Raw genomic sequence first — 17070 nt, 5'->3', positions numbered from 1 at the left:
ATGTGATACAAGCAACTGCTACTATGCAACAAAAATAAAATGACACCTGTCGTTTTGACTTACTACAGAAATGCCTGAAGGCAAATGGACATGATAGGCTTGCACACAAAGAACTCATAAGATGTAGCTAGCAGTGCCAGTCATACAACAATTTTGCCAAGCTTGTTTTCTTTATTAAAAAAAAAAATCTTTAAAACATGAAATCCTTTTAATCAAACCCATCAGTTACAGCAATGCAGAGAACTCCAGATGCAACACGTGGCTTCCAGAGACAGTGCTACAGCTAGGGTGGATCTTGGAGCCAAAGCTCAGGGCCCAGCAGCCTAGGGGCTCCCCAAATAACCACCCAGAGAGCAGCAGGTGATGAAGGCAGCAGAAGCAAATTCCATTTTACTCCTGTCATCATGATAGTGCTATGACTTAAGCAGGTTTAAAATGCAAAACTGCACATGCTGAGGGTATTTAATTTTTATCAGGGTTGGCAAACAGTGTTGTTGTTGTTGTAACATATCAGGGATGTTAGTTGTAAAGCATGGAATGGTGGTTGTGCAGAGGAGAAATGTTAGTTGTGAGTTTTACATAGCCATCTAAAGGGCCCCCTCATAAGACCATTAAGTCCAGAGTCTAAAATTACCTAGCTGCACCACTGTATTGGGGGGACGGGATGTCAAGGAAGTTGAGAACAATATCATTAATAGATTGAATATACATCTCTAAGATGGAACAATGTGAAAAACTAACCCTTCCATAAAACAAGTCCCTGTTTAACAGTTCTTAGTTTACAAAGATTTGATCCTTCAAAAAAAATAAAAATCCCTGTAGCAGTACTTTTTTGGTCATGTCCTCAAATTCCCTGCCTTTATTCTTCTACCCCAAATGGATGTAATCAGAACAGCTGGATGCAACTGATATGCTGTTTCTTTACCAGCAAGTTAAACTCATCAAGTGAATTAGATGCAAGAACTGCATGATTATTTTTCGAAACATTTTGTACCATCTTTCCTCAAAATTCCAGGGAGTTTTTCAAAATCCAGGAGATAAAGATACAATACATAAACACAACAATAATAAAATGAACCAGCAGTTCAAGAGCAATAAGTAAACTTAAGAAGCCTGGACAAACAAGGCGGCTTTTGCCTAGCATCTAGAAGAAAGCAACATTGGTGCCTGGTGCCTCTTTGGAGAGGGCATTCTATAACTGGGGCACAGCAGTCAAGAAAGGAAGTCCTCTCTAGTTGCCCCCCACTTCAGTTCTGACAGGCGGATGACATTAAACTCAGCATTGGCAGGCTATGGGAGAAGGTGCTTCTTAAGATACCTGGGTCCAAAGCTGTTTACAGCTTTAAACCAAGTTTTAAGTGGAAGCACTTTGAGTTGGGCTTGGAAGCAGTCAGCCAGCCAGTGAAGCTTTTTTAAACTGGTGAAACGTGATCTGAATGAACTACCCCAGTTAAAATCCTAGCAGCTGTATTCTACACTAATTGTAGCTTCTGAACTGTCTTCAACAGCCATCTTTGAAAGCAACCTGGTATACTGCTCTTTCATGGGGAATGCAGCCTCATCAATTACTAGCTGAATATCATGAACAGCATGGGGGACACGACAGAACTGTGCAGGACCCCATAGCAAAGATGCCAAGAGGTTAAGCGGCCATTTCACAGTACAACCCTCTAGAGCCGAGCAAGCGTGGAAGCACTGTAACACCGTGCCCCAAATACACAAACCCAGCCATGCCAACTGGAATCTCCCTAAGGGCATTCAGAAATCCATTGGGCACCATAAGCCTCTAGGGGTAGGTCTTCTTTCTGAATTCACAAATGATATCCAAAAGACTCATGAACTCACAGCAACGTCAGATGTGTCTCAAAGTAATCTCCCGAGAAGCAATGTCTGTGAGTTCTACTTCAGAACCCAGAAGCAGGAATTACAAAATATTACTTGCTTGTATTTTTGTTTATGTCATTGCCCTTTTCAGTGTTTAAACTCTGCTGTAATTGAATGGGTTCCATAATGAGTTAGGCATATTAGCTGTACTCACTCACCACTGTATGGTCCTTCACAGCTTAATGATTTAGCAAATTTTTATATCATCTTTCACCAAAAGCTTTCAGCCATAACACAATCAGCTGTGAATTTTTACTGGTCTTACTTTATGTGCGTTTAAGCTTTAACAAAGTTCTCAATGTTTTTAATAGTTTTTGCATTTAATTTCCCACTGACTTCTCTGTTAACACTTTTTCTCTACACCCAACTGAGCATAATACTCCATCTATAATACTCTATAGAGCCATTCCAGCTGGCTGTAACAGAGAAGATGAGAGAGTAAGCATGGCCATTCCACCAGCCCTGCTAAAAGACTACTTCATTTTTCTCCTTCCCTATCCATCCCTTTTTCCTTGTGTATCATATCTTTTTAGATTGTAAGCCTATGAGTAGAGACCATCTTGTTTAACTGATTGGTTATAGGCCACTCCAGGAGCCTGCTGAGGTGCAGGGTAAAAATAATTTAAATAAAATAAATCTGATTAAATATACTACTCCATGAAAGATTATGCCGTGATAAATTTGTTAGACTTACACTTAATTATTCTGAATGGCTACTTCACTTTGGGAGGGGCTGTAGCTCAGTAGTCAACAGAATGATTTGCATTCAGAAGGTTCCTGATTAAATTCTTGGCATCTCCAGGTAGGGCTAGGAAAAAATCCTGTCTAAACCCCTGGAGAGCTGCTGGCAGGCAGTGTAGGCTAGCCTTCCCCAACTTGATGCCCTCCAGATGTTTTGGACTATAACCGCAGCCAGCATGGCTAATGATCAGAAATTCTAGGAGTTGTAGTCCATAACATCTGGCAGACACCAGGTTGGGGAAGGCTGCTGTAGGTAATACTGAGTGAGATGGACCATTGATATGCCTCAGTATAAGGCGGCTTCCTATATTCTTCTTTGTGCAATATGATAAATCTCTCACCTATTAGGTGAGATATTGTGATATGCCCTAGCAATCCTATTTAAAGAAAATAAAGCTGCCATTTCCATTTTAAGACATCAGATAAAGAGAGACAGTGAAAGTCAGATGAAAATATGTACTTAAGACCTCTACCAGGTATCTTCACTGCAACACTGAAACAGCAACCACTGAAAACCTTCTCTACAGAACTTACTAATATCAGGAAATTTAAGCAGATGGACAAAAAATCATAAACTGGACAATTGGTGTCAACTCACCTCAATGTCCTGGAGGCTGAACTCCTTTTGATCTTTAAAGTTTGCTGCTCCAGCACTAAGTTCCATGAGCATTTTTGCTATTTCTGGTTTTATTGCTGCTGTGAGTCGACTTGCTGCTTCCATGACATGTTCCTGCACGTCTTTCAGTTGCATAGCTGCCTTAGAATAGTGCGAGTTCCGAAATACACTGCTGAAAAGATCTGTGAGGAAAGTGCTCGCACGGCAAAATACATTGAGTGCATCCAGATATTTGGAGATTCCCTGCTGGATGTCTGCGATTGGAGTCGCGTGGTTGCAGCCGCCAGCAGCAGCCGAGGAGACCAGAGGGGATGTTGTGGCTGGAGAAGCTAAAGGTGCACTCAGAGTCTTGCCTAGTTCCGGCACTTGATACTGCTGGTGTTGCTGCACTTTTTGCTTGGACCCGCCAAGCAAAAAGCGCCGCTTATAGTCCATTTTACTTTCTTGTGCACTGCAGCAATACATAAGGATGTACTTGACAAAAGGTTCCTTGAATTAACAATCCGTTCTCATGAGTTGCTCCCTTGGAAAACTACCTATGTGTAGCAGTAGTAGAGGAATATGCGCATAATTTTCACAGGAGGCATTTCAAAAACAAAAAAAAGTAGGTAATTTGTATCAGCAGTGAGAAAGGCAGCAGATTTGCTGACGTTGTACTATTCAGTGTTCAAATGCAGCACTGCTGCAATTACAAATTATAATCGTAAAAGCAAGCTGTGATAACTTTTAAAAAATACTGTATGTTTCCTGCTCAGCAATCTACTGTGCGTGCCCGAGATACAATTTCAAAGCGGGGGGGGGGGGGGGAGCTGTCTGCTGCAGTTTTCTGTTAATGCATTTTTGACACCTAATGCTAACATTAATTTACACTGAAGAAAACGTATCTTTAAAAAGTTGTATCATAGTTATAAACTTCTTCAGTTAGTATTAGGAGAGGAAGAGCAAAAGCAAAATCACTGCTCAACAGTGATCATTAACACAGAGCAGGTATTTCCTTAAAGAATTACTGAACTTTCACGTTAGTGGATCAAACAGTTTCTCGGTTTGACAGAACCTGTCAGTCAAATCCGATTGAGTTTCCCATCTTAATACTGAAAAAAATGCAAATTTGTTTCCTGGAGACTTTGCAACTACACATTATTCAGAAAGAGTGTTTTGTTTTGTTTTTATTGCAAGCCTTTCTGCTTCTTCTTTTCTATGTTGAGGTAGTTTCCTTTTAACATTAATAAATGGCGCTTTCAGAGTGAGCTTTTCTTGATTGTAGAGTCTGAAGGATGCAGAAATGTATTTCTAAGGCCTCTAGGTCATTTCCTAGCAGGGGAAAAATTACAAAAGATTATAGTTAAGTGAGCTGTTATTATAAATTTTAACCCCTAGCTCCCTGGCTATATTTCTTTGTAAGTAAACTTGTTATGAACTTATCTTAATTTTTTTAAGAGCTGTAATACAGTGAAATTTATCTCTGCCTCTTCCCACTTAAACCCCAATCTAGAGTTTAGATATTCAACACTTCAATTATGTCAATATATATTAGTCTTACTGAAACCAATGAGATTCAGTCAGCTGATGTTCAAATGAATTCACTGAGGATAAAATCCTATGCATGTTTATAAAGAAAAAAGTCCTATAACTCTCAGCATTCCCCAGCCAGGACATACAGCATTGCATCCTTAGTTGTCATTACGTTGATGAATACTACAATTAAACTGACTAACTGAAATAATATAATTTGATCAAAGATTCAAGAAATAGTCTAGTGGAATTGCAGGGATGGGGATGGGAACTTGGTGGCTTTAAGATCCTGCAGTGATGTGGATTTTCTGGAAAATTTTGAACTGGGAAATTTTCCCGAAAATCCTAAACGTTTTCCAGAAAAATTAGAAATTTTAAAAGTTTTTCAGTGCAAATTAGGCCAATTTGCATAAGATCATTTGCACCGGAAAAAAATCAGGCACACCTATCATCACTAGGGTTCAGCATCTCCTGGTCATTCAAGGTTCACAGTCATGGAATGCTTCTGGAACTTTTGCTGCCCTATAATATTACAGTGACCAGAGAAGCTATACCAGGCAGCATTTTCCCATGTGTGCATCTCTTAAAGATATAGGCGTCCTCTCAGATTTTGACATAAACTTATACCTGAGCCACAAAGCTCTCTGACCTAGTCTTCCAGCTGCCCATCCTTCCTTGACTAAAAGGGCTAACCCCTTTTTTCGGGTCCTATTCCAATATGTTTAGTCAAGTGAAACTTTCCCTGTCAATTTACCTCTGTCTAGACCCAGGCTCTGGAAAGATCTCGATAACTTAAATAGTTGCAGACAAGAAAATTTCTCCAGTGGTGGATTTCCCCAGAGTGTAGTGATCAAGTAAAAGAAGTTTTCTTTGCTATCTAATTGTTTTAAGTACAGTAGCTTCAAAGATTGTGGGCCTGGTAAACCTGTGCCTTTGATCACAGTATCACAGCTTCCCAAGGCTATCCACTTCCTTCCCAATATGAGGAAACAGCCTTATGAGAGGTTTCACCCCAGTCTCGCTTTCCTCTGGGCTCCTCCCAGCTTCATTCGTTCATCACCCACTGTTTCCTCAGTTCCTTGCTCTTCAGCCTCCATCTCTACCCAGCCAAACAGTGCTGACCTTGGGCCTGGCAAAGGTTTTCCACAGCAATTCCTTTGCTTCCTGTCTCATCTATCCTTTTTCCTCTGGCACTTCTGACTGGCACTCATCTTCCCGTATGCTGCTTCCTCCATCCCTTTGCTTCAAAGTCTCTGCCTCTGAGCTCACTTCCCCTACCTCTTGAGACCTATTCCCACTGAGCTTTCAAGCCCCCAGTGCCCCTGCTTTGCCCACACAGCTCCTCCTGCACTTGTGTAAAGGTTTCTCACAGCCAGTGACCATCCATGGCAACTCAAAGCTGGAATGCCAAATATCTCGGCTAATCATCAGTCCAGAGGCTTAACTGCTGCTACCACCACCAAATATGTTAGCATGTATAATATAGATTAACAATGGGCCATCTTATTTTCATTTCTTCTCTTCCATGCAGTTCATCAGCCCACATGTACACCACTCAGTTCTACATTCCATATTTACAATAGTTTGTGTTTTAAAGTAAGCCAAATTCCTCTTATTATGCTGATGCAAATTAGTTGGTCTAACACTCAACTATTGTAACTAAGTGTACATATCCTGGAACATTTCAGGGGGGAACCTCCAGAGTAGGTCAAACAACTTTTCTAGTCTTTTGTGCATATTCTTTCATGCAGTATAAAGTAGCAGCATTAATAAAAGCACAGCAGTATTTAAGGGTTCCTATTTACAATGGTCATGAACAAAATGACCAAAAAGATGTTGGGAAAGGACCACTTGCATGCATGTGGGTGAACCAGATGTAATCCATGACAAACATTTTTTAAAAAATCAACTTAAGACAGTTTCAGAAAAGAAAAGATTCACATCCCCAAAGGAGTATATTTACAGTAAAAGTGTTCCAGTATGTAATAAAATATGTTCATCTACTCTTTATAAGCCACCATGCGAACTTGTTTGAAGGGCAGGATAGAAATCTCTCTAATTAAGAAATTACAACTGATCATTCTCATATATATGAATATATATCAGACTAGTCAGATCATCTTTTTCAGGTACCTTGAGTATTTAAAGTATTTTTACCCCACTCTTTAGCCAAAGAGGCTCCCAGCACAGCTTACCAACTAGTAAGACAGCTCCTGCCCTCAGGCTTGCAGTCTAAAAGACAAGATACAAAAAAAAGGGATGGGGAGGGAAGAGGAAAAATGCAAACTCGGGCACCAGTTCTTATAATGATCAGCTGGGATGGAAAGAGTTCAGGTATCCCGATGGAGTGGCTGCCACAAGATGATAGTTCAGAGAGGGCCAAAGGCACCTGGTCTCTCAGCAAAGGTGATGAACAGCCTTGCTTCTCTTCTCTTCCTCTGCTCCTTCAAAGCCCTTCTCAACCATTCTGACACACAGTGGCCATTGAAATTCACAGTGTTTGGTAACAATGATTTTTGCTGCTAGTAATAAATTATCCACAACTGCCTAATGTTTTATTACAGCCTTCCCCAATTGGGTGACCTCAAGATGCTTTGGACTACAACTCCCATCATCACCCTTGACCATCAGTTCTGCTGGCTGGGGCAGATGGGAGTTGTAGTCCAAACTATCTGGAGGGCGTCGGGTTGGGGATGGCTGCTTTATTAAGATGACTTCATTTAAATTACTGAAAAGACTACTTTTTCAAACCATTTCCAGGGGCCCGTCTACATGGGTGGTTTTCTTCAATGCTGCTGTGGCTTAAATTCATTAGGGACACATGACATCATGGCCACTCTGCAGGAGTTTATCTGTGGGGAAGCTGCATTTTTGCAGAGTACTTTTACTCTGTTTTTCTTTAATTTGGATCCCCTGAGGTTCAGCTGCTGTATGCCCATCCCTCCATTTTAAATTTGGTATGATCAGGGCATTCCTAGGGGTGTGTTTTCCACTTGGCCATCCCCTCCGTAACCTAGGTAACTAAAGTAACTCACCTGCCTTTCCAGCACATCAAAGCCCTAGAGTGCGCTTTCAAGCCTTCAGAACTGCACTGAACTCCAATTTCACCAGTGGGAGTAAGTAGCCTCAATGATTATGCACTTCCCTCATGTTTGTGTTACTCCTCTTCCCCTATGTTGTGTTAAATCACTTCCCTAATGTTGTGTAAAGTCGTATCTCTGAGGCATAAGAGCTTTATTGGAGTGGTGATCTGGCAAGGTCTCAGGATCACAGGAGCCTGTCATTGCAAGCAGGGACAAAGTGCCCAGAGAAGAAGAAAGGGGAGCAGTGGAGGCGAGCCTTCAGATGCTGCACTCGAGAATCAGAGATTTTGACTTCTTCAGGGAAATCTGTGCACATTGGGAAAAACTGGGTGGGAACAGTTAACTCCACGACAGTTTGCTGGATGGGGCGAAACTGGTGTGGTGGGATGCTCTCATAGGGAGCCTTCAGATGCTGTAATGGATAATTGGTTTTTTCCCTAGAGAATTGTGAATTAGTTACTCTCCATTCATAATAATGTAGTAGCAGCAGGGAGCCTGGATGTGGGCTGGGAAAAAAGCCTCTCTCACCCTGCCCAGTTGATGAAGTTTAGTTCTTCTCCCACCACCCAACCAAGAAGTATGGTTCTTTCAAGTGCTGTGCAACCCATGAAAACCAGATTTTAAATGTATGGTACACTTGGCTTTTCTTGCTTTGTGTGTCCCTGACGGACCAAAGCCGATTCCATGAAAATCTGGATAATACTCCAACGCGCTTCTCATTCTATTGTCGTCAAATCCCCCCCCTTGCCCAGGTTTTACTTTATTTCTCATGCAGCACTAGCATGGCCTATCATCATCATTTCTATTCTCTGCTTATGGAAGCTGATCATCTGGATGGTCACAAACCATGCTCTTTTGTTATTAAATACAATACTTATCTATTGTATCTAATACCAATACGGAAGATTATACTTGTGTACACAATTGGGACTCGAATGTGTTTCAAGTTGAAGCCATGATTCAACTCCACTATGTTTCTGTTCAAGGATTCTGTGCAAGAAGCTCCAACAATTTTTTTGTGAACTGCCCAGAGAGCTTCGGATATTAGGCAGTATAGAAATGTAATAAATAAATAAAGTTTAAGAAATACACACATTACACACTACCTTATTATTTATTTATTAATTACCTTTATATCCCGCCTTTTTTCCTCCTTAAGGAACCCAAGGCGGCGTACATAATCCTCCCCCTCTCCATTTTATCCTCACAACAACAACCCTGTGAGGTAGGTTGGGCTGAGAGTCTGTGACTGGCCCAAAGTCGCCCAGTGAGCTTCCATGGCCGAGTGGGGACTAGAACCTGGATCTCCCGACTCCCAGTCCAACACTCTAGCCACTACACCACACTGGCTCTCTACCTTAACTATGTGTTCCTCTTATTCTCTGCTAGTGCCACAAAGCCTACCATGGCATAAGTTCTCAAACACTAGCACAAGGCAAAATCAAATGGCTTCACTCGGATGATTATCTGGACCCATTTCAGTCTGGTTTCAAGCCAGGGTACGGCACTGAAATGGCCTTAGTTGCTCTGATGACCTACTCTGGGTGAAAGACAGGGGGAGTGCTACCTTGTTGATCTTTCTGGATCTTTCAGCAGCTTTTGACACCATTGATCATGGTGTCTTACTGCATCAGCTCTGCAAGATGGTCGTTGGGGGCACTGTGCTACAGTGGTTCCACTCCTACCTGCAGGGCCGGTTCCAGACAGTGGTATTGGGGGATTCCTGTTCTACCCCATGGCTATTAAGCTGTGGGGTGCCACAGGGTTTTATTCTATCCCCCATGCTGTTCAACATCTATATGAAGCCGTTGGGTGAGGTCATTAGGAGTTGGGGTGGGGGGTGTCACCAGTACACTGATGATACTCAGCTCTATTTCTCCTTGTCATCGGAGGCGGTGAAGGTGCTGGACCAGTGCCTGGAAGCTATAATGGGCTGAATGAGGGCCAATAAACTGAAGCAAAATCCTGACAAGACAGAAGCTCTGTGGATTGGTGGTTCCCCAGCCCGGGAATTAGGTAAGCGACCTGTCCTGGACGGGGTTGCACTCCCCCTGAAGGAGCAGGTGCGTAGCTTGGGAGCACTCATAAATTCATCCCTGTCACTGGAGGTCCAGGTGGACTCCATGGCCCGAAGTACTTGGGGCCAGCATTGGCTGATCCACCAGCTATGGCTTTCCCTGGACAGGGATAACCTAGCCACAGTAGTACATGCGCTGGTAACTTCCCAATTAGACTACTGCAATGCACTTTATGTGGGGCTGCCCTTGAAGATGACTCAGAAGTTGCAGCTAGTGCAAAATGCAGCAGCTAGACTGCTGACTGGAACACCTCATCAAAATCATATAACACCAGTTTTAAAGGAATTACACTGGCTGCCAATACGCTTCTGGTCAGAATTCAAGGTTTTGAGGATGACATTTAAAGCCCTAAGCGGCTTGGGACTTCGATATTTGAGGGAGCGCCTCACCCTATATATGCCTGCCCAAGAACTGAGATCTGTTGGAGGGGCCCTCCTCTGCGTTCCACCAGTACGAGACATAACACTATGGTGGGACGTGGGAGAGGGCCTTCTCTGCTGTGGCACCCCAGTTGTGGAATGCCCTCCCCTTGGAGGCCCGATTGGCGCAGACATTGGTCCTGTTTCGGCACCAAGTAAAAACATGGCTTTTTACCAAAGACTTTGAGGGCTAAATGCATTCCCTAGCACATTGTTTTAACAGTTTTATTGTTATAGATTTTAACTGGTTTTAGCTTGTTTAACAGTTTAATATGTTTTTAGGTGTTTAAATTATGTATTGTTTTATACTGTTTAAATTGACTTTATCTATACGCCGCCCTGAGATCTTAATGATATAGGGCGGGATAGAAATGTTTTAAATAAAATAAAAATTTTAAAAATTGTCCCAGGTCCAAAAGACAGCAGACATTCAAGCCTAGAGTGTGCTTTAAAATCACAAAAGAAAGACCCTACCACCCTGGAAGCTAAAATCCTAAGAAGCTTTATAAAATTTGATCTCAAAAGTTACATTTTTTTACAAAGAAAAGTAGTGTTTAACTGAATGACAGAGGATCACAGATTTACTTCTGAGAGATTAAGTGTAGAGTTTAGTAAGTTTACATTACATTTAGGTATTTTAAAACAAGGTATTTTAAGGAACACTCAATATAACTGGGCCACATCTGTGGTAATGATTGGGCCAGGAAGTAAAATTAGTAAGAATAGTGCTAAGAGAGTTCATCATAAAGAGTCCACCAATTCAAACAACTCTAACTCATATTCTAACCTATCTAACATATTCCCTTATCCCTGCATCTCTTGTGCAGCCAATTTCTTTTTGTTCTTATAAGATATTGGAAGTGTCATAAACTGCCTGAGACCAAATTTAACATTGCCAAGAACAGACACAAAACATGGAGTAGAACAATGTGCGCTGATATTTTATCCTTCATAGACTACTGTCCATAAAGACATGATTTGCAGCTATTCTGAGAATCAAAACTGCATCAAATATTTATTACGGGGAACAAGAAGGAAAAGAGAGAGGGAAAAGTACAACTTCTGAACCTATCCATTCCAAGTGTGCACCAGTCACTTGTGATAAGGCTGGAGCGGAAGAAGGAGTTATCCTAAGCCTGTCCCTTTTAGGCATATGCAAGTGACATACATGATTGGAGCAGGAGAGTTCTCAGAAGCTCCTAATGGAATAAATGGCTCCTCCCACTCAAGAGGGTTGAAAACCCACCCACCGCCAGTGAATTTTCACCCCTTCCTTCCCTGCCCAAGCTAAACACAGGTATCCTTGTCTCAAATCTCCAGACACGACAGGAAACAGCTTGGAGAATGAAGGCTTTGGAAAGAAGACAAAGTGTCATCTTCTTTTCCTGCACACTCGCCAAAATAAATGAGAGCTATACAAGAGTAAAGTCATGCTCTCGGAATATTCCTATGAGGGTTTAGCTTGGACCAGATCTGGATTTGTCCGAGGAGGAAACCCCCCTCAGCCCACATTACATGTCTTAATGAGACAAGACAGACCTCAAGGACACTTTAAATCCTGCCTGATCTGAACTGGACTAAACTTTCATGGACTGGATCTCCCAGTAAGGAAAGCCTCAATTCTTGTCCATTCTACTGTGCTCTTAGCATAAAGGCATGGGCTGTCAAGCAAAGGCACAACACCCATTTAAGGGAAACTCCAGCCAGATATTCTGGTTGATTCAGGCCTGATTTAGGACCAGAGAATGGAGCCAGCATATCTATACAAGCTACCAAATATAAAAAGCAGACAATTGCTGACACAAACAGTTTCCATGGGCCCAGCCCTCAAGAAGCTCTGCTTTGACTCTCCAAGCCAAAACTTGCTGCAACCGCCTTCTCATTGTGCCTCTAAGCAGTCGGATCCTCCTCTGGTGCTGCTGCAATATGCTGCCCAGAAGCATAATTTTGATTCTGCTTGAGAGACAACTACCCGCCCCGCCCCCATAAGCACTGCCTGTACCTCCGCTCTAGCAACACTGGGGTCAAGGTAATTGCGACTGCAATCCTATGCATACTTACCTGCAAGTAAGCATCACTGAACACAGTGGGACTTACTTCCAAGCGCAAGTGCAGAGGATGGCACCTTAAGTGCAGTAACTTCTAAGGGCAGGCTATGTCCCCCATCCTGAGCTTGCATGAAACATCGCCACCTAAATAAAAGTTTTAAAATATTAATTATGTAACTTTTATAAAGAATGAATGCCTGTCCCTTCCCCATCCCTTCTTACTTTTGTAAGAATTTGATTTTGATTTTGTAAGTGTGCAGATAGGAAGCGTGGTGTTTTCAGTCTTCATACAGCACCCAGAAAACACTAGGCCTTTTAACAACCATGACCACCATGCACTTCAAGTCTTATCTTGTCTGCCAAGTGTTCAGCAGTCTGAAAAATTACTTTAGTAACATGCTGTTGAGATCCCTATAAAAATGGCACAACACAGTTCTTCACAGTCTAAATCTGCCTTCCTCAACCTGTTGCCCTCCATCAGTGCCAGCCAACACTGAATGGCAATGATGGAAGATGCAGCCCAACACATCTGGAGGGCACCAGGTTGGGGAAGTCTGGTATGAGTTTAGCAAACAGTAATACGATTTATCATTTGCCTAGCACATTTCAAGAGGTCAAAGTGCTTTGCAAACATTCTCTCAGTCATCCTCACAACAACCCTGCAAGGGAGGTCACTACTGTCAGATCCCCACACGTTTGAAGGGGTTGGGAGTTAGGGGAAAGACTTAGTGAGGCTGAGATAACCATGCCTTGCTGAAGGCCACCTAGCAAGCTCAGAATTAATTGAATTTTTAACTACACTTTTAAATCAAGGGCTCAGATAAACCCAACTTCACACTTCTCCCTTCAAGCAGCCTTGAATTATTTAGTAAATGAACAGTAAAGATTTTCATGAAGCAAAACCTATCAGCATCCAACTTCCACAGAGGACCTTTCAAAATTATTAAAAACCCAGCTCAATGCTCTCATTCTCTCTTCTAGTGCTAAGATTCTATCCCCATGTTACACATGGCATTAGCAACGAAGGAACAGCTTAGCAGGGACAGGGTGGGGAGATTAATATGTTTCCTTTAAAAAAAAAGAACTGTAGGAGAGTCATGCACCAAACTACTGGAGAAAACAGACCACAACATGCAGAGTTCTATGCTTTTTTTTTTTTTTAAGGGCTCATGAAATGTCAGGGTACTGCTGCAAAAAAGAGGGTAGCCTGTTTGTGACTTTGAAAAATGCTGTTCTTGAACAGTAAAGGTCAATGCAGCTTCTAGAGATTTTTTTTGAAGAAGCAAAATATTCAAAGTGATTAATGAAAATAGATTTTGGCTGTCCACCATCAAGTCTCTTCTGAATTCCTTCTCCCATATTTATTATTTTGTATCTAAAAATGCAGCAAACATTGCCTCAGTTTATACTCAATGTTCAATTTTCCAGGATATTTAAGTTCCACAAAATCTAGAATAGGGAGACATAAGCAAGTAATTGAAACTTGTTATACTGTTGTTCTGACACCCGCCCACCTGCCAATATATGTACAGAAAAATGGGATATTTCATATTATTAGCAAATAATTGTAATTCATGAGAAGCTTAGGTGAGGGCATTAGCTCACTAAGAATGACATTTCATCCTTGTAGATGACTGAGCAATATTCTCAACAGAATACGAGGCTCTCTCAAAGCACTCCATTATACTCTCAATATGTGGGGAGTCAGTTGTAATTCATTTGGAGAGAATTTCAAGCCTCTGGCAACAGAAGTCAAAATTGGATAAAGTCTTGGGAAGGCCTATTTGGCCATCATGATATTTGGACATTTTCTCTCTCTTCAGAATATAGTCTAAGCCAGTGTAGAATAAAAGAATTCACATATTCAAAATGTATCTCAAAAATGCACTTAGAAAACAGCAGAGCTTAATCATAGAAAAATGTAAGAAAAGTCTGCTACAAGGCCTAGAAAGTCTCAGTATATCACAGCATAGCCATTGAACAAGTAGGAACTGGGCAAACAGTCACTTAGCTAATGCCCAAAAGTTACTTATGATTTCACTGATATTTCAGCTTGTACAGCAATACTCCAGACACTTCAAATCTTAGGGAAGGAGCTTTTCTGCCAGTTTCAGTAGCAGAATAAGGTCTGGGGGCAGGGGAAAAAAGTGGGAAGGCAGAAGAATGCCACTTGTGCCAGGGTCTTTTGATGGATTGCAATCATAGCTGAATCAAGCTTCAGGTAGTCAGAAGCCAGGACTTGAGAACATTCTGAACTCATGTCAACTACACACATTCATCAAGCACAACTTGATAGTCACCAGTTAGGGACTACTTCACAAAACTATTTTCTTGCATGGAAGGGTTATCCATATAGGAGAACCACTTTGTGCAAAGCAGCCCTTCTTCAGTGACCATTTAGTAGGATTTCGATGTCACAATCCAGAAGGATAACGTGTATACAAGGGATATACACCTGGCAGCTCAGCGGCTCATCTGGTTTCCAGAGGATTCTCATTTATCCACCTGCATAGTCCCGGGACCTAATCCCTATATTATGCACATTTAATTCATTTCTCATATGGGAGCTGAAAACACAGGCAAAGATGCACTGTAGCTACTCAATCTGAATGGCAAGACACATGATCAGCAACCTCATGTGATATTAAAAGGGAAATGTTTTCCGAGACTGGAAAAGACAAGAGACAAGACCGAGGTACTTTTGGTGGGAGACAAGAGGAGGCTGGGGGATGTTGACCTGGTGTTGAATGGGGTACGGCTACCCTTGAAAGACCAGGTCTGCAGCCTGGGGGTCATTTTGGACTCCCAGCTGTCCATGGAGGCTCAGGTGTCAGCTGTGAGCCGGACAGCGCTGTATCAACTCCATCTGATACGGCGGCTGCGCCCCTTCCTTCCCGACCATCTGCTCCCATCGGTAGTACATGCCCTGGTCTCCTCTCGTTTAGACTACTGTAATGCGCTCTACGTGGGGTTACCCTTGAAGATGGTTCGGAAACTGCAGCTGGTACAGAACGCGACGGCTCTCCTGATTAAAGGCAGCCGCCGGCGAGATCACATCACTCCAGTGCTGAAGGAGTTGCACTGGTTACCAGTTGTTTTCAGGGCCAAATTCAAGGTGTTGGTTTTGACCTTTAAAACCCTATATGGTTCCGGCCCAGCCTATCTTAAGGAGCGCCTCCAGCAGCACCAGACAGGCCGCTTAACAAGATCAGCCTCGGATGGCCTTCTCTCTGTCCCATCAGCCAGGACAGCTAGACTGGTGGGGACGAGGGAGAGGGCCTTTTCTGTGGTGGCCCCCACTCTGTGGAACTCCCTCCCTAGGGAACTCTGCCATGCCCCCTCTTTAATGAGCTTCCGTCATGCATTAAAAACGTGGTTGTTCAGGCAGGCATTTGGGGTGGGTTAGGGTATTTTAGAAAATGTTTTTACTGTAGAATTTTATTGTTTTAAACTGTTTTATTGTATGCTGTACATCGCCCAGAGTGGCTGGGTGACCAGCCAGATGGGCGATTAATAAATGTAATAATAATAATAATAATGATGATGATGTTTGAAGTTAGGTTAACAAAAACTCCCTGCATATCCTAGACTAGCTTGTCAACGGAGAAGATTAGGTTCACACCTTCCAACTGACATGTTTTGCATATGCAGCAACGTCTGGTGTGTGCGCACATGTTTTAATGTGGGGAGGAGTATTCAAAAATTCAACCTGTAATCTGAAGTTATATAGTACAGCATCTGATATATCACAAGGGTTTGCTGATCTTGTGTTTTGTCATTCAGAGCATAATAAGGGGAGGGCTCTGCCAAAATATCTTCAGTGGGCAGGGTAAGGCAACGAATAGACATGCTTGCCCAAGTTTGTGTAAGCAACTGTACACACAATAAGAGGAGGGTTCCGTCAAAGCCCCTGTCCTTCACACTGGGGCTGAAGAGCCTCTTTGCCGGTATCTCAGACTGTGCAGAGTGTTAGTGGGCAGAGACAGTGTTGTCAGCCCTTCAGCTGTTCAGTTTAAAACACTGTACCTCTCTAAAATTAGCTGCCAACCTGGGATGACAGAGCCTGGAGGTTTCAGTTACGCTGATGCGCTTTAATCAAGGCTGTGCCTACTCTGAAATCCCCCACACTTCCAAAATCTACACCGAGACAATCCAAATTATATAATCGTATTCAAAATACATTGTAATGTATTTTATTCTGTGTAATTCTTGTGCTTACATGTTCCAGGCATTTACAAATTTTGTAATATTATTCGTACAAGGAAAATATATGATTGAAATAGGAAGTCCTCGAATAACAGCCACTGGGAAGACACACAAAGGCACTGAAGCTAGGATTGCTAGGAAACCCTGTCTATTCGGGGGGGGGGGGGTCCACCAGACTCTGCCAGGCTTTCTTAAACTTCACCGCAGCTATAAAGGCTCATCACCTGCTTTGTAAGAGCCAGAAATACTAACAATGCCAAATTGTGCAACAGATACCAGCAAGATTTCATGCCTGCACTGACCTCTGCTTGAACACCAAACTACATATGATGTGGAAGAACCATGACTGAATCTCGCCTTGTGCCCTCACTTAAAATCAGGGCCTTTTCCTTCTGTCTAGTTTAAATTACAGCAGACTACTGAGATGAGTGCTTTCTCCAGCATGTTTCCCCTAAACCTATTCCCCCAGCCCCACCCCAATCC

General features: G+C 42.4%; 1 protein-coding gene across 1 annotated transcript in view; it reads right to left on the bottom strand.

Annotated features, from left to right (window-relative positions):
• GARRE1 (granule associated Rac and RHOG effector 1) overlaps window positions 1-17070 on the bottom strand; it is a 106303-nt gene that overhangs the window by 34413 nt on the left and 54820 nt on the right. Inside the window, exon 2 of the mRNA XM_084812242.1 lies at window positions 3224-4552. Within this exon, the coding sequence (XP_084668368.1) occupies window positions 3224-3706 (483 nt within the window). The 5' untranslated portion in view covers window positions 3707-4552. The remainder of the gene's footprint in view (window positions 1-3223; window positions 4553-17070) is intronic.

Source organism: Heloderma suspectum, chromosome 8 (assembly GCF_057233095.1).
Source record: "Heloderma suspectum isolate Gila_16-S chromosome 8, 16-S_ref, whole genome shotgun sequence".
NCBI lineage: Eukaryota > Metazoa > Chordata > Lepidosauria > Squamata > Helodermatidae > Heloderma > Heloderma suspectum.
Note: the sequence above shows the minus strand (reverse complement) of the source record. Positions and strands in the feature narration are given on the sequence as shown.